The 23,066-nt window shown below is 42.0% G+C and overlaps 1 protein-coding gene across 3 annotated transcripts in view; it reads right to left on the bottom strand.

Annotated features, from left to right (window-relative positions):
- Nucleotides 1-6,084: 6,084 nt before the first annotated feature.
- LOC126215056 (F-box/LRR-repeat protein 7-like) overlaps nucleotides 6,085-23,066 on the bottom strand; it is a 167,851-nt gene continuing 150,869 nt past the window's right edge. For all 3 annotated transcript variants that reach the window (XM_049941702.1, XM_049941703.1, XM_049941704.1), the window contains 2 exons: nucleotides 13,078-13,308; nucleotides 6,085-6,527 (listed from right to left, as the gene is read on the bottom strand). In XM_049941702.1, the coding sequence (XP_049797659.1) occupies nucleotides 6,308-6,527; nucleotides 13,078-13,308 (451 nt within the window). In that variant the 3' untranslated portion in view covers nucleotides 6,085-6,307. The remainder of the gene's footprint in view (nucleotides 6,528-13,077; nucleotides 13,309-23,066) is intronic.

Below are 23,066 nucleotides of genomic sequence, written 5' to 3'. Positions count from 1 at the left end.
AACAACAGTTTGAAGTTTAGCTCCACTGAATTTAACCACACCTGCACAACCTTCAAACACCTTCTCAGTGCAGTACTTTGAAACATCAATTGACTCAAATGGGATGCCGTTTTTCATATACATGGCTACTCCCCCACACCACAAAGAGCTCCTAGAAAAGCTGCCAGCCAAACTGTATCCTGGTAAAGGAAGCCTCTGAATTATTTCCTTATTTAAGAAGTGTTCAGATATAACAATAATTTCAGAGTCAACATCTATAAGCAGTTCACTTAACTTTGTCTCTAATACCTTGTATATTTTGATGAAATATACTAATCCCCTTATTACTCGGATACCTAAGCTTTGTCAAAAGTGGTTCCTTTGGGAGACAGACTTCGCTTTAGCAGGAATACCTATCAGCTGACTTCAGTCTAAAAAAGGTGCAGCTCTAACACCCACTACTACAGGAATTTTCCCATGAGTGATCCCACCACCCCCACCTATGCTGTCACCTATAAGCTTTGCCAACCTCCCCTTCCCATACCTGTTGAGGTGCAGGCCACGTCTAGTGAAACCCGTCCTGGTGATAGACTCCACCGACACCACTGAAATGTGACTCATGCTTTCTGTCATCAGCGCACCCCCAAGTCTCATGTTATTACACCTGATGGCTGTATTAAGATGAGGCCGATCGTGACGCTGAAACAGTTTCACGAAATGCACATTCGTGTTGCCGGTCTGAGTGGCTATCTTTTCCAGGTCACCATCTATGTCATACTCCCCATCCCTATCTATATCCGAATCCCGCTCCAGCTACTGCCGGGTCTGGGTGCTGACGAGTCCTCTCCATTTGGCTCCGTCTTCCCACCACTCTTCTTCCTCCACTTGCTGCCAGGTCACACCTCTCCTTTCAACAGATATTCACACTCCCATTTTCCACCGTGTTCTTGGGCGCCCTCTAGGTCTTTTCCCATCCATCTTTAGTTCTTCCATAATTTTGGGGAGTCTTTGCCCATGCATCCTCTTAACATGCCCATACCATCTTAATCTCTTTCTTTCAATTTCTTCTCTCATACTTTTTTGTTTGAGGTCCTTTCTAATCGCTACATTCCTTAGTCTGTCCATTCTTGTTTTTCCCGTAACTGCTCTGAGAAATTTCATTTCCCCTGCTTGCAGTCTGCTCCTGTCCCTTTCTGTCATTGTCCGTGTATCTCCGCCATAGGTGACAACAGGGATGTAATAATTCTTATACATAAGGAGTTTTGCTCTTTCTGAAACTTCATTATTCCAAATCAGATGTTTTATTGTTTGGTAGAAATTGCCTCCCTTCTGTAACCTCCTATTAATTTCATTAGTTATTCTTCCATCCCCAGAGATTTCACACCCTAAATAATTGAAACTTTCTACCACTTTGAGGGGTTCTCCATTCAAGGTAATATTTCCGTTGATTCCTTTCTCCCTTCCAAATACCATTACTTCACTCTTATCTTTATTTATTTTTAGTCCATAACTTTTCATTATTTCCTTCCACGCATCAAGCTGTAACTGTACATCTACCTCTTTATCAGCCCATATTACCATATCATCTGCAAAAATCATCTTTTTGTCTTTTTCTTTTACTATATCTTTAACTGCTCTATTCATTCCCTCCATCACAACATTAAAAAGCGCAGGAGATAGAATACTTCCTTGCTTAAGTCCTTGTCTTATTTCGAAGTATTCAGAGTTCCCCAATGGTGTTCTAATTCTACAATTGTGGCCTCTGTACATTGTCTTTATAACATTAATGTATCCATCTTCTATATCTATCTTCTTCATTTCTTCCCAGAGTCTTTCCCTGACAAATGAGTCATATGCCTTTCTATGTCTATAAAAACCATTATCAACTAACTTTTTTCCATCAGTTGACGGATAGAAAATATCAGGTCGATAGTGCTTCTTCCTTTCCTAAACCCATGCTGTTCTTCACTCAGGTCCTTTTCTATCTTTTCACTTATTCGATTTAGTAAATTTCTTTCAAAAATCTTGGCTGTATGGCTCATGAGGGTTATTCCTCTGTAGTTTTTACAAAGTCTTTTATTGCCTTTCTTGAAGATGGGAACAATGTCTCCTGTTCTCCAGTCGTCAGGTGTTTTACTATTTCTCCACACACTTGATAGTACTCTATACAGCCACTGCATTCCCACTGGACCTGCTGCTCTTATCATGTCCACTGATACTCCATCAGGTCCTGGGGCTTTCCCCCCATTCATCTTCTTCAGAGCTTTTCCATTTCTTCCCGTGTAATTTGTCCTAATTCTGCTTCCCAACTTCTCTCAATTTCTTCATTATTTGTTGTTTCCTCATGTACCTGCTCCTCAGCATTTAACAGCTTCTTAAAATGTTCTTTCCAGAGATCTTTTATATTCCCTGGATCTTCAATAATGGTACCGTCCTCTGTTTCCATCTTTACTGGTACTTCAGAAGCCTTCCTTTTATTTTTCATCATTTTATAGAACATTTTCTTATTGCTCTTCACATCCTCTTCAAGTTTTTTTGTAAACTCTTCCCTTGCCTTTTTCTTTGCTGTTTCCACTATTTCTTTGCACTTCTTCTTTTCCTCTATATATCTTTTATGGTCTTCGTCATTTTTAGTTTTCCACCATTTTCTCCATGCTCCATTTTTCTTCTAACTGCTTGGATTGTGGTATCATCCCACCAACTTGTCTGTCTTATTTTTTCCTTTCCAGATGTTCTGCCACATACTTTTTGTGCTGCTTCGACTAAAGTGTCTTTGAATAAACTCCATTCTTTTTCTACACGCAGAAAATTTCTTTTGGAAATTTTTGTGTTATTAATTCTCTGTACTTCTCAGCACATTCACTCTCCTTCAATTTCCAATCCTGTATCCTCATCACTTTCTTCTGTTTTCTATTTTTCACACACTGATTCATTTTCCATTGTCCCACCAGTAATCTATTGTTTCCATCTGCACTCACACTTGGAATTACCTTCACATTTGTTACTTTCTCTCCCCATTCCCTATCTACTAGAATATAATCAATTACACTCTTCGTTCTTCCATCCCAACTGTATCTGGTGATACCATGACTTTCTCTCTTCATAAACCAGCTGTTTGCTATTTTCATTCCATTCCTCTGGCACAAATCCAGGAGTCTTTCCCCTTCTTCATTTCTGCCTCCATATCCAAAACATCCCAATACTTGCTCAAATCCCTTTCTGTCTTTGCCTACCTGTGCATTAAAATCTCCCATCACTATATTAGCACTCTCTATATGGTTTTCTAACACATTTTCAAAGTCCATCTTCTTTTCTTCGCTACATCCCACTTGAGGTGCATAAATCTGGATTACTTTTAGTGTTTCTTTTTGGAATCTCAGGTTTAAGATTATGATCCTGTCTGATATATATCTCACATTTTCAATACAGCTTTGTACATTCTTATTCACCATCACTGCCACACCATTTCTTCCATACCTGTTATTCCCACTCCAGTACAGTTTTCCTCCTCCTCTCAAATTCTTCTCACCTTTTCCCTTCCACTTTGTTTCACTTAATCCCAATATATCCAACTTCCTCTCTGTTAATACATCTGTCATTTCTTCCAGTTTTCCATTGAGGGTTAATATATTAAGGGTGCCAATATTTAGGTTATTTTTTAGTCCAGTTGGTTTCATCTTCTTGTACTGATGAATATCATCAGGTCTCCCATCATTTGCACCAGTACTTGAAGGAGCAGTGGGGTCAAATCCTGAGTGGTTCGTTCCGAGGCTCGTCTGTGTTTCGAGAGCAACATATGAAGACTTTCCTACTGGCTTGCTAGGCCTAACGCAAGGAAGGATTTTCTGTTGGGGTTGTCTCCCTTAGCCTTTGGAGTTTCTCCTCCACCACAAGGGAGTGGTTCCCTTCTCATTTAATCCCCAGAAAGGAGGGTTGCCTCATCTGCCAGCTACGCCGTTCCAAAGTCTTCCTTCTCCGCCGTGGCTGCCATTAAGGTCTTCACTCGTAACCCTGGGCACAGGTTCCGTGTTATACCCCACAGGATTGGGTCCCTGCCTGAACTCAGCCATCCTAGCACTCCGGCCTACTGAAGTGTAGGATGCCCACCCCCGCGACGTGGACGCGCCAGGCAGGAATTACCCCAGTGGAGGAATAGGGAAGGGCACCCTACCTCCCTGGAGCCAGGTTAATGATTGTGTATGGTGCCACAATCAAAGGGCCCCATACCTATCAATACCATTACCAGCCCCACCCACAATCACTATCTGATCCTCTTTAGTAAAATCCCTACATAACCCCCCTACGTTAACAGTCACCTGAGCCAATCCTGCATTAGGCTTCACAATGCTGGTGACCTGGTACTCACTCCCCAACACTTCCTGCAACTGCTGGCCTACACCTCTGCCATGAGCACTACCTAACAGTAGAACCTCCTTCTTTCCCTTCAACTTTGCAACTGTCCTAGCCACCGTAACTGCTGAGGTCTACTGCATACTTCCTACATCTACAACTACTAGAGATTCCCCTCCACTAGACTCTGACAGTTGGTCATATCTATTACAAACACCAATAGTAAAACTATCTGGAAATCTCCTTCTCCTAGCAGATCTTTTGCCAACAGCCAGCTCCCATTCCCCAACCCCCTTCTCCCTCCTCATCCTATCTAGCTCCTCCTGTGTGTTTTTCAACTGCACCTGAAGGGCACAGATCTTACGCTCCTGCTCCTCTATCAACTTACTCTTGCTACATAACCTGCAGTTCTGGGAGAGGACCTTACCAGAATGCCCACTGGCTTCCCCACCGCGTTTCCACCAGTGAAAATACTTCGAACAAGTCTCACACCGCAATCCACTACACACGAACCTACGGCAAAGCCCACACTTCTCACTCGTGGTAAAATTTTACAGTTACTGAAACAAGAAAACTACTTTATCTAAGTCCCGCCACTACAATAAGATGATGTTAAAAAACTGACTGCAATAATCACAAACTTACTCTACAAGGGAAGTAACTACTATTATTAACAGTATTGATCAACAACAAATGAGAATATAACAAAAGACTAACACAGAAAGAAAATCAAACGTCTAATGACACAGTAACAAAACTGAAAACAATTCCCAAAAAGTTCTTCTGAAATTATTTCACCAAAAATCACCAAGAACACCAGTTGAAGACTACTAAGTTCCTAAATAAACCACTATACACAAACAATTAATTAGTACTTAGCTTTCGATGCGTCGCTACAGCTGCAACTGGTCAGCGCGGAATGTAAACACAGGTAAGAAGTTAAGTTGCTTGATACAAAACACTCACAAATGTCAGGTCACAACACAAGAAAGGCAGAGGTGAATGAAGAAACCACTAATAAGTCACTTATATGGTAAATATTATCACAAAAACCATTAAAATATGTATCTGAAACGTAAAAATATATAAAAACTTAGAGAGCGATCTCACATGCAGTCACGCGCTTATGACGTCACTTAATTACAACTTCAATATGTTCATTCTACGTACTCCGATCATTATGCTGTTTTCACTGTTCTTATTATAATAAAATCATGCCTAAACTAGTATTTCGACAGCTTAAATTTCTGAATTATTATTCTCAGTTGTTTAAATTGTTAATTATCAGACTGAGTGTGCACATTGTTATGACAACATACTGTCACATCTCTGGTTGACACCAAAACTAAATAATTGTAAGATATTGCACACGAGTGTAAGAAGAGATATATTAGGGTTTGATTATGCTATTAGTGATACATAACTAGAAACACTAATAACCACATAATACCTAGGAGTAGCTGTCCAGAATGACAAAGTGCAATGACCACATAGAGCTAATTGGTGCAAAGGCCGAGATTCTTTAGAAGAATCTTAAAGTCAATGTACATAACACCTGAAAGAAATCACTTATTAAACACTCTGTCGTCAACTTCTGTGGCATTACTTGTCAGTCTATAAAACTTACCAGATTGGATTAAAGTAAGAGAAGTCACCAATGGAACAGTGGACTCCACCATACAAGGAAATATGGGAACAGAAATTCCAGTTTTGGATCACTATAAACAATTATAAGGAAAGTATGAGTGCAAAAAACTTGACTTTTTATTTTTGGCAACACTTAGTAGGCACTCCATACAGAATATTATCATAAATGCATATTCTGTCTGTCATTTCATTTTCATCGGTGCAATAGCCCCAATGTTGCTATCTGCACTTGTGAACAAAAGTTATAATTCATCCCTCATTTTACCGCCATCATCATCATCATCATCATCATCATGATAACCATCATAATCATAATCAATCATCATCATCATCATCCATTATAATCATCATCATCGTCATCATCATCCCCACCATTACCATAATAATAATCACCACCAGCGTAATACTCATCAACACCACCTCTATCTATGTCACCTGAGAGATCTTCCTCTGTATATCGGAAAGTTTCGAAGACCTTGAGATGAGGCATTTTATGTTGCAGATCAGTGACAACATTTTCACCTTGACTGTCATATGTCACACGTAGCTCCCTGGGGATGCAGAAAAAAAAAGTTTATTAGAATGACACATGTATTTCTGTAATTTCAAATAATGGAAAATCCAGGATGGAATGTAACAGTACCAGAGAAGGAAAGTTGCTACTCACCATATGCTGAGTCGCGATAGGCACAACAAAAAGAGTCGCACAATTGTAGCTTTCAGCCATAAAGGCCTTTGTCAGCAGTATGCACACATATACACGCACGCATGCACACACACACACACACACACACACACACACACACACACGTCTGCAGTCTCAGAGAACTGTGTGGTTTCAGTTCTCTGAGACTGCAGACGTGTGTGCAAGTTGCGTATGGACGCGCGCGCGCGTGTGTGTGTGTGCGCGTGTCTCTACTGCTGACAAAGGCCTTTATGGCCGAAAGCTACAATTGTGTGAATCTTTTTGTTGTGCCTATTGACTCAGCATCTCCGTTATATGGTGTGTAGCAGCTTTCCTTCTCTGGTAATTTCTGTAATTTGTTACACATTGTTCCTTATAACATCACATGCCAAGTACATTGATGAACTATTTGCTGCTCTGTTAGAAATGGGATGTCAAGAAAATAATCAGGATATTTGGAATTGGGCAGAAGTAAATTCTCCTTAACACTAATATTTGAATTGAACAGGTTTGAAATTTTCAGACACACAAACAGACAATACTGTTCTACATAAAGTTATGTAAATGGTTCTGCATAAAGTTAGAGAAACAGTGCTTCATAAAGTTAGATTAATGACTAGTTTAACATACTGGATATTATTCTTCATTGCAATGTTCTTGTCGAAATGATTTTACAGTTTGCTTTGATCTTCTGACGACTTCAATAGGTGTTACACAATAGTGCCATCTGAAAATAGCCTCAGAGGGCTGCTGATGTCCATGTTAGTAAATGGCTAGAACTGCCACTATGTCCAGTTGCAGGCTGCCTATCTAATGACTCCCAGGGGCAACCAAAATTTAATTTTCACACTATATATAATTATTGTCTGAACTTAAAAATTTAAATTGCTGTCATAAATTACTAGGTGGTGTAATCTCACATCAAATGTTTAACACAATAAGCCAAATATGAAAGCATTAAGACAGCGTAACTTGTGGCACGCAAATTACTCTGACTGTGTTCGCCCAGTTTAGTGACTTTCAACAAACTTTACACATAATTTTAAACTATTTTAAAACCTCTTTTCATTGATGCTATCTCCACAAAATAATGAAAGGAAGAAACTTCATTGCCTGCTACATTTTCACTGCTTATGCAATTAAACTTCACCACCAGGCACAATATTTTAATTTATTTCATGTTTACTATTAACTTAATTCACAATACATTTTGGTGGCAAAGAGAAGCAGGGGTCGAGAAGGGAGTGAGACAAGGTTGTAGCCTATCTCTGATGTTATTGACTTTTTCCACTGAGCAAGCAGTAGAGGAAACAAAAGAAAAATTTGGTGTCGAAATTAAAGTCCAGGAAGAAGAAATAAAAACTTTGAGGTTTGCCGATGACATTGTTAAATTTTGTCAGAGACAGCAAAGGGATTCGAGGAGCAGCTGAATGGAAAGGACAGTGTCTTGAAAGAATGATATAAGATGAACATCAACAAGAGCAAAACAAGGGTAATATAATGTAGTGGAATTAAATCAAGTGCTGCTGATGGAATTACACTCATGCTCATAAATTAAGGCTAATGCTGATACATGGTGAAACAATGCTCTGGTGGGCAGTTTGCAGGTTTAAATTGTGGTGTCACAGCCAGACACCACACGTCCTAGGTGGTAGCTTAAATCGGCCGCGGTCCTGTAGTACATGTCGGACCCGCGTGTCGCCACTGTGTGATCGCAAACGTAGCGCCACCACAAGGCAGGTCTCGAGAGACTGACTCGAACTCAGCCCCAGTTGTATGGACGACAGAGCTAGCGACTAGACGTACGAAGCCTTTCTCTCTCATTAGCCGAGAGACAGAATAGCCTTCAGCTAAGTTAATGGCCACGAACTAGCAAGGCGCCATTAGCCTTACAGTGATTGTAATTAGAGTCTCACTTGTGTTCACCATAGAGATGTACAAGAAGACATTAAAGATAAGTATATGAGAAGCTCCGTTGTTTTCTTCATAGCATTAATTACGTATCCTGTTCCAGTACTTCACGCCCGTCTGCGTTAGTCTCGCGTGCCCTTTAAGCCACCTCTATCTACAAGGTGTTGGCCCAGCTGCCGACACATCATAAATCATCTCAGGGTATGACCATGTGGAGCATTTGACCTGCGGTCATCGCACGGTGGCACTGGCAGAAGTCCACACTCGCAGGTGTGTGTTGGTGCATGTCAGAGTACGGTGAAGCGAGTGAGTGTGCAGACGTTTTCAGACGTGCTAGTGGTGACTGTGTGTTGAAAATGGCTCAAAGAACACATATTGACAACGTCTTGAGGAGTAGAATACTACGGCGACTGGAGGCTGGTCAAACACAGCAGGTCGTAGCACAGGCCCTCCGTGTGCCACAAAGTGTGATCTCAGTATTATGGCAACGATTCCAGCAGACAGGAAACGTGTCCAGGCGCTACAATACGGGACTTCCACAGTGTACAACCTCATAAGAAGACCGATATCTCACCATCAGTGCCCGCAGACGGCCACGGAGTACTGCAGGTAGCCTTGCTCGGGATCTCACTCCAGCCACTGGAACAGTTGTCTCCAGACACACAGTCTACAGACGACTGAACAGACACGGTTTATTCACCCGGAGACCTGCAACTTGCATTCCACTGACTCCTGGTCACAGGAGAGCCTGTGAAGCCTGGTGTGAAGAAATCAGTACATGGTCGTTGGAACAGTGGTCCCAGGTTATGTTCACGGACGAGTCCAGGTATAGTCTAAACAGTGATTCTCGCCATGTTTTCATCTGGTGTGAACCAGGAACCAGATACCAGCCCCTTCATGTCCTTGAAAGGGACCTGGATGGAGGTCATGGTTTGACGGTGTGGGGTGGGATTATGATTGGTGCACGTACACCCCTGCATGTCTTTGAAAGAGGAACTGTAACACGTCAGGTGTGTCGGGATGTCATTTTGCACCAGTATGTCCGCCTTTTCAGGGGTGCAGGAGTCCCACCTTCCTCCTAATGGATGATAACACACGGCTCCACCGAGCTGCCATCGTGGAGGAGTACCTTGAAGCAGAAGGTATCAGGCAAATGGAGTGGCCTGCCTGTTCTCCAGACCTAAACTCCATTGAGCACGTCTGGGATGCTCTCGGTTGACGAATCACTGCACGTCTTCAAACCCATACGACACTTTAGGAGCTCTGACAGGCACTGGTGCAAGAATGGGAAGCTATACTCCAGCAGCTGCTCGACCACCTGATCCAGAGTACGCCAACCTGTTGTGCAGCCTGTGTACGAGTGCATGGTGATCATGTCCCGTACTGATGTCGGGGTACATGCACAGGAAACAGTGGCGTTTTGTAGCACGTGTGTTTTGGGACGGTTTTCTCAACTTATCACCAATACCGTGGACTTACAGATCTGTGTCATTAGTGTTCCTTAAGCTATTAGTGGCACCACATTCTGCAATAATCCTTAATCTATGGGCATGAGTGTAGATTAGGAAATGAGGCAGTTAAAGTAATAGATGAGTTTTGCTATTTGGTTGATCAAAATAACTGATGATGGCCGAAGTACAGAGGATATAAAATGTAGACTGGCAATGGTAAGAAAAACATTTCTGAAGAAGAGAAATTTGCTAACATCAAGTATAGATTTAAGTGTGGGGAAGTCTTTTCTGAAAGTATTTGTATGGAGTGTAGCCATGTATGGATGTGAAACATGGACGACAAATAGTTTAGACAAGAAGAAAATAGAAGCTTTTGAAATGTGGTGCAACAGAAGGATGCTGAAGATTAGATGGTCAGATCACGTAGCTAGTAACACGGTACTGAACAGAATTTGAGAGGAAAGAAAATAGTGGCACAAACTGACTAGAAGAAGGGATCGGTTGATAGGATACATTCTAAGACATCAGGAGATCATCAGTTTAGTATTTGAAGGAAACGTAGGGGTAAAAATCATGGAGGGAGATCAAGAGATAAATACAGTAAGCAGATTCAGAAGAATGTAGGTTTCAGCAGTTATTAGGAGATGAAGGGGCTTGCACAGGATGGAGTAGCATGGACTGAAGGCCAGAGCAACAACAACAACAACAACAACAATAACAACAACCCACATATGGCAGTCAACGTGCCTTGAAAATTATATCACTGTAGGATGCAAAATTCATGAGATATGTCATAATAAATGCTGAGATTTGTGGAAAACTATTGTCTCATAAAATGGAGCCTCTTCAAGTTTTACATCCTTATGCCACATACTTCGCACGTTAGCACATGTACAAAGCAATTTGATACACGGAAGTTTGATTATTTAAAAAAAAATAAAGTGTGGCGGTGGGGGTGGGGGACGATGGTTACCAGATGATTTCTAAATTGTTTATATAAATCAGCAGCAGCACAGACCACTTCTTTGGGGAACAACACATATCACTTCTGTTCACGCAATGATGTCCTGTCAATTACTACTGTGACCTCCCCGACAGATAATCCAGTTACAGGACTGAGTCGATAATCCACAGACACACAATTCGATTAGAAGCCACTCGTGAGGAACTGTGTCGAGTATTACGAAATTCTAGAAGTACGGAATCAACCCGAGATCCTGTCGATAGCACTCATTACTTCACTTAAACTAAGAGGGAGAGTCACAGAAACAGAAGCACGATGTCAAACAGCCAAGACTGCTATTGTACAGCATTTATTCTGATACCTGGTTCCAGCAATTTATGTTGCCATCTTCTGCAGTACTTTTCACTGACTCTTGATCAAATGCATACACTCCTGAAAATGGAAAAAAGAACACATTGACACCGGTGTGTCAGACCCACCATACTTGCTCCGGACACTGCGAGAGGGCTGTACAAGCAATGATCACACGCACGGCACAGCGGACACACCAGGAACCGCGGTGTTGGCCGTCGAATGGCGCTAGCTGCGCAGCATTTGTGCACCGCCGCCGTCAGTGTCAGCCAGTTTGCCGTGGCATACGGAGCTCCATCGCAGTCTTTAACACTGGTAGCATGCCGCGACAGCGTGGACGTGAACCGTATGTGCAGTTGATGGACTTTGAGCGAGGGCATATAGTGGGCATGCGGGAGGCCGGGTGGACGTACCGCCGAATTGCTCAACACGTGGGGCGTGAGGTCTCCACAGTACATCGATGTTGTCACCAGTGGTCGGCGGAAGGTGCACGTGCCCGTCGACCTGGGACCGGACCGCAGCGACGCACGGATGCACGCCAAGACCGTAGGATCCTACGCAGTGCCGTAGGGGACCGCACCGCCACTTCCCAGCAAATTAGGGACACTGTTGCTCCTGGGGTATTGGCGAGGACCCTTCGCAACCGTCTCCGTGAAGCTGGGCTACGGTCCCGCACACCATTAGGCCGTCTTCCGCTCACGCCCCAACATCGTGCAGCCCGCCTCCAGTGGTGTCGCGACAGGCGTGAATGGAGGGACAAATGGAGACGTGTCGTCTTCAGCGATGAGAGTCGCTTCTGCCTTGGTGCCAATGATGGTCGTATGCGTTTTTGGCGCCGTGCAGGTGAGCGCCACAATCAGGACTGCATACGACCGAGGCACACAGGGCCAACACCCGGCATCATGGTGTGGGGAGCGATCTCCTACACTGGCCGTACACCACTGGTGATCGTCGAGGGGACACTGAATAGTGCACGGTACATCCAAACCGTCATCGAACCCATCGTTCTACCATTCCTAGACCGGCAAGGGAACTTGCTGTTCCAACAGGACAATGCACGTCTGCATGTATCCCGTGCCACCCAACGTGCTCTAGAAGGTGTAAGTCAACTACCCTGGCCAGCAAGATCTCCGGATCTGTCCCCCATTGAGCATGTTTGGGACTGGATGAAGCGTCGTCTCACGCGGTCTGCACGTCCGGCACGAACGCTGGTCCAACTGAGGCGCCAGGTGGACATGGCATGGCAAGCCGTTCCACAGGACTACATCCAGCATCTCTACGATCGTCTCCATGGGAGAATAGCAGCCTGCATTGCTGCGAAAGGTGGATATACACTGTACTAGTGCCGACATTGTGCATGCTCTGTTGCCTGTGTCTATGTGCCTGTGGTTCTGTCAGTGTGATCATGTGATGTATCTGACCCCAGGAATGTGTCAATAAAGTTTCCCCTTCCTGGGACAATGAATTCACGGTGTTCTTATTTCAATTTCTAGGAGTGTATTATACCATGTCACATATTCAGTAATCTAGATTGCCCCTTAACTTGACAATGTCAAGCACAGACAGTGAGACTGTTGTATTTCATATTTTCTGAATCAATTTTGCTAAAATTCAGTTCTTTTAAAATTCAGTTTTTTAAGGCTTTTGAGATAAGATGCCACCACATTTCAATATAGGATCATGCACCAACTATACAAATTCACAGTGGAACAGAGAACAGACAGAGCAGTACCACCCACCTGAGCTTCAATAGCTTGCCAGGAAACTCACTGAATGGCACAGCTTCGATGTTGTCGCTCTGCAAGATATCGAGGAATCGCAACTCCCCCATATCCACAATGTCCCGGAGGCTCGGCAGTAGCTTTTGCAGGTCTCTCACATGCTGAAGAACCAATGTGTGTAGAGCTGGCAGCTCTGCTATGTGAGCAATGGCAGTTCCACCCAGCCCATTGCACCCGGAAAGCTCCAATCTGCATAACACATATGGAGCTACAAAACAGATCTCTACATATTGTAAGAGTCATCAACGTCCAGTTCAGAACAGTGGAATTCTCTAAACTCTGATAGGCAGACTGCACACCCTGTCAGTTGGTACATACCTGATGGCTGGACTAATGGAAAACAGTAGTAGTAGTAGTAGTAGTAGTAGTAGTAACAACAATTACAAAGGGCATTCAAAAAGGTTTGCACAGTCATCTCTAATTTTGTTTAGTTTTTGCAGGAGAAAAATTAAATTTTTTGTGGACATACTTGGAACATTTAGCTATAAGTTGGTATATAAAAGTATTTTCTTTTATTTACAGGTTAGCCATAATGGACTGTGAAGTAGATGTCAGGTTGCGACAATGGTCGGTGATGGAGTTCCTCTTCAAGACCGACGATAACTCTGCCACATTGACTCACAGGAAGTTGGTCCCTGTTTATGGGGAGGACACAGTGGATCGTAGCAGCATCCAGTGGTGGTTGCAGAGGTTTAAAGACGGTGATTTCTCTCTACTGGACAATCCACGATGCAGTAGACCATAGACAGCAGTGAGTGATGTGAATAAGGAGACCATTGATCAAACTATACAAAATGACAGATGTGTGACAACACAACGGCTTGCTGAAATGACTCGTTTGTCCTTGGGTAGTGTGGTATCACTGGTACAGTCACTAGAGTACAGCAAAATCTGTGCACATTGGGTGCCTAGATTATTGACAAGAGAAATGAAAACTATGAGGAAAGATGCGTACGAGGGTCTCATGAAGAACTTTACTGAAGAGTGGAAAGTGTTTTGACGGCGCCATTACCCTGAATGAAACATGGTTGTTTTTGTCCGAACCTGAGAGTAAAACCCAATCCGTGGAGTGGTGTCATCCGGGTTCCCCTCTGAAGAAGAAACCAAGACTTTCAAGAACAGCAGGCCGAAATGTGATGGCCTTCTTCTTCTTCTGGGATCAGTGCGGTGTCATTTTCATTGACTTTTTGGAGCCTGGCTCCACAATTAGCCGGGACCATTACTGTTTCTCATTGGACAAGCTGCATCATACCATCAAGACCCACAGACCACAGCTTCAGGGTCAGCTCATCAGAGTACACCATGACAATGGCAAACCCCATACAGCCCTTATGACACAGGAGAAAATCTGGAAAATGGGTTGGAAAATTGTTCCACATCCTCTCTACAGTCCGGACTTGACTCCGTCTGCTTTTTACCTCTTTGATCGTCTGAAGACCCATCTGCACGGTAAAACATTTGATAGTGAGAAAGACCTTTTCTCCTGTGTCAAGTGATGATGTAAAAGTCAGTCCCCAGAATTTTACCAAAGTGCATCACAGTTGACGGAGGCTACAATGAGTGGGCTCAAGTATAGCTAAATGTTCCAAGCATGTTCACAAAAAATTTCATTCTCCTCCTCAAAAAAATAGAGACGACTATGCAAAACTTTTTGAATGCCCTTTTATATTATTATTTTTATAATAATTATTATTATTTGCAAGGCAAGTTTGTAATGAAATTAGACAATGTCAGAAGCTCATTTTGTAGGAGCACAATATACAACTTTACCAAACAACACAACTTAGCTACACTAATGTTACACATATGATTTACAGGGTGTGGGTTTTGTTAATTACTACTAATAAGTCATCCATACTAATTACACACGTATCCCCATCAAATGCACCTGTGAATTGTGTTTTCATCTAAGTGCCATCAATTCAGTACTACACTGAGGCGACAAAAGTTGTGGGGTAATTCCTAACGTAATATCAGACCAGCTTTTACCGAGTGAGGTGGTGGACCGGTTCGCACACTGGACTCGCATTCTGGAGGACGACAGTTCAAAACCGCATCCGGCCATCCCAATTTAGGTTTCCTGTGATTCCCCTAAATCGCTTCAGGCAAATGCTGGGACGATTCCTTCGAAACGGCACAGTGAACTACCTTCCCCATCTTTCCCTAACCTGGCAGGACCACTGGTGTTGCTGTTTGGTCCCCTCCCCCAAATCAACCAACCAACCACCTTTTGCCCAGCATAGTGCAGCAGCTCATTGTGGCACGGACTCAAGTCACTGAAAGACTGCAGCCAAAACACTGAGCTATGCTGCCTCTACAGTCATCCATGTTAGCAAAAGTGTTGCCGGTGCACGAACTGACCTCTCAATTGTGTCTCATAAATGATTGACGGGATTCGTGTCAGGTGATCTGGGTGGCTGAACCATTCACTCAAATTGTCCAAAATGTTCTTCAAACTGATCTCTAACCACTGTGGCCCGGTGACACGGCGCACCGTCTTCTGCATAAATTCCACTGTCGTTTGGGGATGTGAAGTCCACGAATGGCTGCAACTGTCTCCAACTAGCTGAACATAACCATTTCCAGTCAATCTACATCTATGTAATTACTCTGCTATTCACAATAAAGTGCCTGGCAGAGGGTTCAATGAACCATCTTCAAGCTGTCTCTCTACTGTTCCACTCTCGAATGGCATGCTAGAAAAACAAGCACTTAAATTTTTCTGGGCGAGCCCTGATTTCTCTTATTTTATCGTGATGATTATTTCTACCTATGTAGGTGGGTGCCAACAGAATGTTTTCGCAACCGGAGGAGAAAACTGGTGATTCAAATTTTGTGAGAAGATCCCGAAAAACGCCTTTGTTTTAATGATTGCCACTCCAATTCACGTATCCTGTCTGTGACACTATCTCCCCTATTTCGCGATAGTACAAAACGAGCTGCCCTTCTTTGTATTTTTTCGATGTCATCCGTCAGTCCCACCTGATGCGGATCCCACACCGCACAGCAGTACTCCAGAATAGGGCGGACAAGTGTAGTGTAAGCAGTCTCTTTGGTAAACCTGTTGCACCTTCTAAGTGTTCTGCCAATGAATCGCAGTCTTTGCTTTGCTCTACCCACAATATTTTCTATGTGATCGTTCCAATTTACGTTATTTGTAATTGTAATTCCTAAGTATTTAGTTGAATTTATAGCCCTCAGATCTGTGTGACTTATCGTGTAGTCAAAATTTAGCTGATTTCTTTTAGTACTCGTGTGAATAACTTCACACTTTTCTCTATTCAGGGTCAACTGCCACTTTTCGCACCATTCAGATATCTTATATAAATAATTCTGCAAGTCGTTTTGATCATCTGATGACTTTACAAGACGGTAAATGACAGCATCATCTGCAAACAATCTAAGATGGCTACTCAGATTGTCTCCTATGTCATTAATATAGATCTGGAACAATAGAGGGCCCATAACACTTCCTTGGGGAATGCCGGTTATTACTTCTGTTTTACTCAAATGAACGGTTCAGTTGAATCAGAGGACCAAACCCGTTCCAGTAACACACGATTATGGAGCCACCACTGGCTTGCACAGTGCCTTTTTGAGAATTTGGATCCATGTCTTTTTAGTGTCTGCACCACACTCAAAACCCTACCATCAGTTTCTACCAACTGAAATCGAGACTCACCTGACCGGGCCAATGCTTTTCAGTTGTCCACATACTTGTGTCAGTCATCTGCTGCCTCAGCCCATTAATGCCAAATTTTCCGCACTGTCCTAACGGATACATTCGAAATGCGTTCCACATTGACTTCTTCGGTTACTCCACACAGTGTCGCATTTCTGTTAGCACTCACAACTCTATGCAAATGTCGCCGCCCTCGGTCATTAAGTGAAGGCCATCGCTTTAGCTTTTAGAGAATGCTGCACATAGATTGTATTCGGAAAATCATAGTTGGAGAGATGGAGTTGAAATTTGGGTAGAGGTATGTTACATGACAGTCGGGACCTAGGTTGCGGAAGGCGTCAGATCGAGTTGTCGGCCAACGGCCACAGTAGGGGTTAGAGCGAGGATTCTGCCCCGATCACCTCACTGCTGGCTCCAGCTGGTGAGCATTCCACAGCTCTGGCACAGAAGGGATTGTTAATGTAGATTTTCTGTGTCCGCAGCAAGTGCTTTCCAATGGCAGCAGTCACTGTCCAATTTGCATTTCGTGTTACCTTCCAGCTTTGTAGTTGACAATCACTGTCAACGAATTAGTTTCAGGCAGATTGTAGTAGTATAATTAATGATGGAATTGCAGTTAATTTTCCACGCACTCTCCGGGTTTGATAGCTGTATGTCATTACACACAATTTATTTAATTATACAATAACTTGGATGTAATCTAAGATCTTTAAATCAATTCGTGTCCAATGCTATTCCTTTTGGTGTAGTAAATTTATAGTTACAGTCATTTGTTATTCCAGTAGATATTTTTACCTTGTTCATATCAATGATTTATGTTGGACTTTATGGGATTTATTTTGGACAGTTGTAATCATGACAACTTCAGCTTCACTGCTAAAGGCCACAATCACATGAGTAAACTTTCTGTTCCATATCATTCTACAGTAGCATAACTTAATGGTGGTTCTGTGCTGTAGGAGATTCTGAACCAGAAGCGAGAGGCTACAGGTGGGGTAGGGAAAAGGAAGGGGATGGCCATCTTGTGTTGGTATCTGAATGGGAAGATTCTCCTTTCGGAGAAGGCCACAGTTTCACAAGTGACTAGAATATGAAAACACAAAGTACCACTACACGGCACTGTAAAAGGGATTACATATCATAGTGTCACTGGTAACCTGGCTTATTACGAGGGTAATCCCAAAAGTAAGGTCTCCTATTTTTTTATAAGTACATAGACCTGTTTATTTCTACAATGAACAATGAACACTTAGCTATTTTTCGACATAATCACCATTTCCGTCGATGCATTTCTGTAGACGCTGTGGCAGTTTTTGTATGCCCGTGTCATACAAGCTCACCTCCATGCTGTTCAGAAAGTTATGAACCTCTTCTTTCACCTCGTCACCACCCAAGTTTTGTCACCCGTGACAACTGAGTCCAGAAAGTTTTCCTGTTTGGCTGCAAGGCGGTGAAGAAATGCACAGGAAGCATCAATTCGTTGCCGCATGTGGTCCTCGGCACGTGTGGCACCCATCTTGTGCACACCTTCCGGTGGTTCAATGTTTCTGATAAAATACTGTGAGCGGTGCTTCGGGAAACCTCAGGAACCAACGTGCAGAGATCGTCCAGGGTGATCCGCCGATCTTCACGCGTGCTTTGCTCAACCTTCAACACTGTCTCCTCAGAAATTTACGGTCTCCCACTCCTTTGTTCGTCACGAATTTCGGTCCGACCAGCTGCAAACTCTCTACAGCACTTAGGAACATTTTTGACATCCGTGCACAACTCACCGTACACTTCCGTCAATTGGCAATAGATTTCAATCGGTGCAGTGCCCTGTGCATTCAAAAACCGAATAACTGTGCGCAATTCGCACTTGGCGGTAACATCCGACGGGAGCTCCATTCTCAACGACTGCCGAGCCAAGACCGAGCACCTCAGAGCGGCGTGCACACGTTTACACACAGAGCGTGAAGCACTCTTCATAACAGTGTAACCAACTGCCACACAAACAGAGTTCTGTACTTATAAAAAAGTAGGAGACCTTACTTTTGGATTTACCCTCACAGTTGTGTCAATATCTGCAACGTGACATTCGTCATCGGCTGTCCCGGTAAACTCCCGTGTAGCACAATGCACTGCAGAAGGACTAGACCGACCCACCGTCATCTAAAATTCTGGGTACCTGTTCGACAGTAAATGAATTACCAGGATGGAACGTGTATGAAGAGGGATGCAATTCACTTGCACAACTTGGAAGTGGGAGGCTCTGTCTTGTTCACTAAGTATTTGCTAATTGCAGACTGTGAATTTGGCTGGTCCCTCTTCTCACATACCCCAGCTGGTGACTATGCCAAAACTACTACAGAAGAAGATTATATTACATTAGGATTGGGCTCTAGCCAGAGATGTTTTGTGGCACATAAAATGGTTTGAGTTTAATGACCTGTGTACCACACTTTCAGATACTATAATTTGTTTTGACCTATCAGGGTGATCCAAGAGATGGCTCCCTACAGATTTCCTTGACTTAGAACAATGCTTGCAGACAGCACCTCACTGGGTTAATTGGTTTCACTCAAGCAATCAAAGTTTACGGTATATTAATAATGTTTACTTATGGACCGTCTGACAGCAACTGAATAAAACACAATTTTAGTGCCATATGCGTTTCGCCTTTATTTTCTGCAAGGCATCATCAGTGGCCTGGAATATGTACATATGTTAGCTATTTTATTTACATTTTTGTCGTTGTGCCTATAGGTTATAAACAGTTCTGGTGGTTGGTATTTCCTATTAAGTAGTAATGTTTTGAACTGTACTTACAGGTTGCATGGACAATTTCCTACATATTACGCTCCTGTTGCATTTTTGGTGTTGTTCTTCTTCTTATGAACGCCAATTTGCAGTTTTTTTCCCCATTCCACAACACTATGCACTGAACGCTTGTTTTAAAGCAATGTTTTGGTTTCTGTTGCCGACTGTCAAATATTTTTGCCAAAGATCGAATGTTATTGCCAAACTTGTGAGTGTAACTATTGAAGTATCTGTGGTCTGTTCGTGTATGCATTTGTGTGTGTGTGTGTGTGTGTGTGTGTGTGTATTTATTTTGGTGTTTATATATTGCTGTGTGTGTGTGTGTGTGTGTGTGTGTGTGTGTGTGTGTGTGTGTGTGCCCAGATGATGTGGGGAAGAGTTTTCTTTTTTTTTTCTATTATTTTTTGTTTTATGTTATCATTTCCTTTACTAAGTGTAGTAGGGAGCCTGTGCTGATGTGTGTTTGTTCATTTATCACATGTTTGTTTTCTGCTATGGCTTTCTGGATGTGGAAGTTTTCTTGTGATGTGGGGAAGAGTTTTCTTTTTTTTCTATTATTTTTTGTTTTATGTTATCATTTCCTTTACTAAGTGTAGTAGGGAGCCTGTGCTGATGTGTGTTTGTTCATTTATCACATGTTTGTTTTCTGCTATGGCTTTCTGGATGTGGAAGTTTTCTTGCATTTGTATAAGATGTTTGTCATGGTTGCTTATCCTCATTATTTTCATTTCTTGTTCCATGTTTGTAGGATGATGGTTGTAGTGTTTTAAATGCTCTGCAAATGTGGAATGGTTTGTTTCATACTTCCAACATCTGATATGTTCCTTGTATCTTATTTGAAAATTCCTGCATGTCATGCCTATGTATACTGCATCACAACTTTGACATTCAAGTTTATATATTCCTGATTGTTGGAATTTGTCTCTCTTGGTAGCTGGCTGGCTTAGGTGTGATTGAAGGGTTTGCCCAGGCTTATATGCTATTTTGAAGCCCTGTCTCTTTAGGATGTTTGCAACTCTGTGTGTTAGTTTATGTGTGTAGGTCATGGTGTACCATCTGGTTCTTTTCTGTGTGATGTTGTCAATGTGTGTGTTTGTTGAGTGTGTTTGTAAGTTTTCAGCTTGTGAGTTCTTTTGTATTGTGGAACTGTTGTGTTTGTTTTTTATTTGTGTTTTTATTTTTTGATTGACCTTGTGTACCACATGTGTGTCATACCCGTTGTTCCTAGCTATTTGTATGATTGTACTCATTTCTTGTTCATAGTTTCTCTTGCTGAGTAGGATTCTGTTTAATCTATGTAACATGTGTCTTAGAGCTGCAAGTTTCTGGCTGTGGGGATGGTTGGATGTCGAATGTATTATTGTGTCTGTGGCTGTTGGTTTTCTAAAGATGTTAAATGTATGTTTACCGTTTTCTTTTTTAATTGTAATGTCAAGAAAATTTATTTGATTTTCTTTTTCTTTTTCAAGTGTGAATTTTATGTTCTGATGGGCTTTGTTTATTTCTGAATGGAGTTCATCTATTTTTTCACTTGGCTCATCTACCAGACAAATAATGTCATCCACGTATCTGTACCAATATATGATTTTGAAACTTTCATTTGTGGTTATCTTATCAAATATCTGATTTTCTAGGTGACTGATGAAAATGTTTGCTAGTGTTCCTGATATTGGGGATCCCATGGGCAGTCCATCAGTTTGCAGATAATATTCTTTCTCAAACTGAAAGTAGTTTTGTTCAGTTGTCAGTCTGAGCATTTCTGTTATTTCTTTTATTGCATCTGTGGTGAGGTTGCTGTGGGATGAGAGATTTTGTTCTATGATTTCTATTGTTTCTGTGATAGGGATGGAGGTATACATATTTTCTATATCGAATGAAATCAGTGATGCTGTGTGTGGTACCTGTATGTTCTGTATGTTTTCTATTAGGTTTCCTGTGTTTATCATTGTTCTGTTGTTTTCTACTTTATAGTGTTTTGTAACTAGCTTTTGGAGGTGTTTGGCTATGTGGTATATTGGGGCTTTCTTGAAGTTGATAACAGCTCTCATTGGCATTCCGTCTTTATGTACTTTCGGTTGACTGCGTAGTGTCGGTGCTTGTGGGTTTTTCTGTGATAAGTAGTATTTCTGTTTGCCTGTGAGTGTGTGTTCAATGTTTTTCAGTGTTCATTTCACATTTGCCTGGAATCGTGTAGTTGGATCTGACACACACACACACACACACACACACACACACACCTGGAATCGTGTAGTTGGATCTGACACACACACACACACACACACACACACACACACACAGCAATATATAAACACCAAAATACACACACACACAGCACAAAAAAATATATATCACACCAAAACACACACACACACACACACACACACGCACACACACACACACACATACACACATATATACACAAAAGCACACACAAATGCATACACGAACAGACCACAGATACTTCAATAGTTACACTCACAAGTTTGGCAATAACATTCGATCTTTGGCAAAAACATTTGACAGTCGGCAACAGAAACCAAAACATTGCTTTAAAACAAGCATTCAGTGCATAGTGTTGTGGAATGGGGAAAAAAAAAACGCAAATTGGCGTTCATAAGAAGAAGAACAACACCAAAAATGCAACAGGAGCGTAATATGTAGGAAATGGTCCACGCAACCTGTAAGTACAGTTCAAAACATTACTACTTAATAGGAAATACCAACCACCAGAACTGTTTATAACCCATAGGCACAATGACAAAAATGTAAATAAAATAGCTAACATATGTACATATTCCAGGCCACTGATGATGCCTTGCAGAAAATAAAGGCGAAACGCATATGGCACTAAAATTGTGTTTTATTCAGTTGCTGTCAGACGGTCCATAAGTAAAAATTATTAATATACCATAATATTACACGCAACTGAGGAAGACAGGACTATAAAAGTTGAAGAAATCAAAGTTTAGTTTAAGATCACCACAGGGTAATCAGTCTAATTTGGTTGGTACTGCATACATCACATTTTACTACAGCCATCACGTGCATTGGGTGTTAGTGTTTCCCATGCCATGCCATTCCATATGTTACTTGGACATTAGCCATTTGTAAATAGTTGTGTTTATACTGCTTATGGGTTATGCACACTTCTTTTTTTAAAAAAAGTTATTACTTTGTATTTGTTGCCCTGTGTGGAGATGATGCAGTTATCTATAACTAAGTATAGTCTGAAAGAACCTGCATAAATATTCAGTCAGATCTCAATGTAATTTCAAAGTGGTGCAGAGATTAGCAACTTGCTTTAAATGTTCAGCAATGTAAAATTTTTCAGTTTGCAAAATGAAACAAACTTAGTATACTATGACTATAATATCAATGAGTCACTGGTGGAATCGGCCAACTCTTTAACACTTCATAGGGATATGAAATGAAATGATCACATAGGGTCAGTTGTGACTAACAATGG

This window comes from Schistocerca nitens, chromosome 12, assembly GCF_023898315.1.
Source record: "Schistocerca nitens isolate TAMUIC-IGC-003100 chromosome 12, iqSchNite1.1, whole genome shotgun sequence".
Classification (NCBI taxonomy): domain Eukaryota; kingdom Metazoa; phylum Arthropoda; class Insecta; order Orthoptera; family Acrididae; genus Schistocerca; species Schistocerca nitens.
This window is presented reverse-complemented; position numbering and strand designations above follow the sequence as displayed.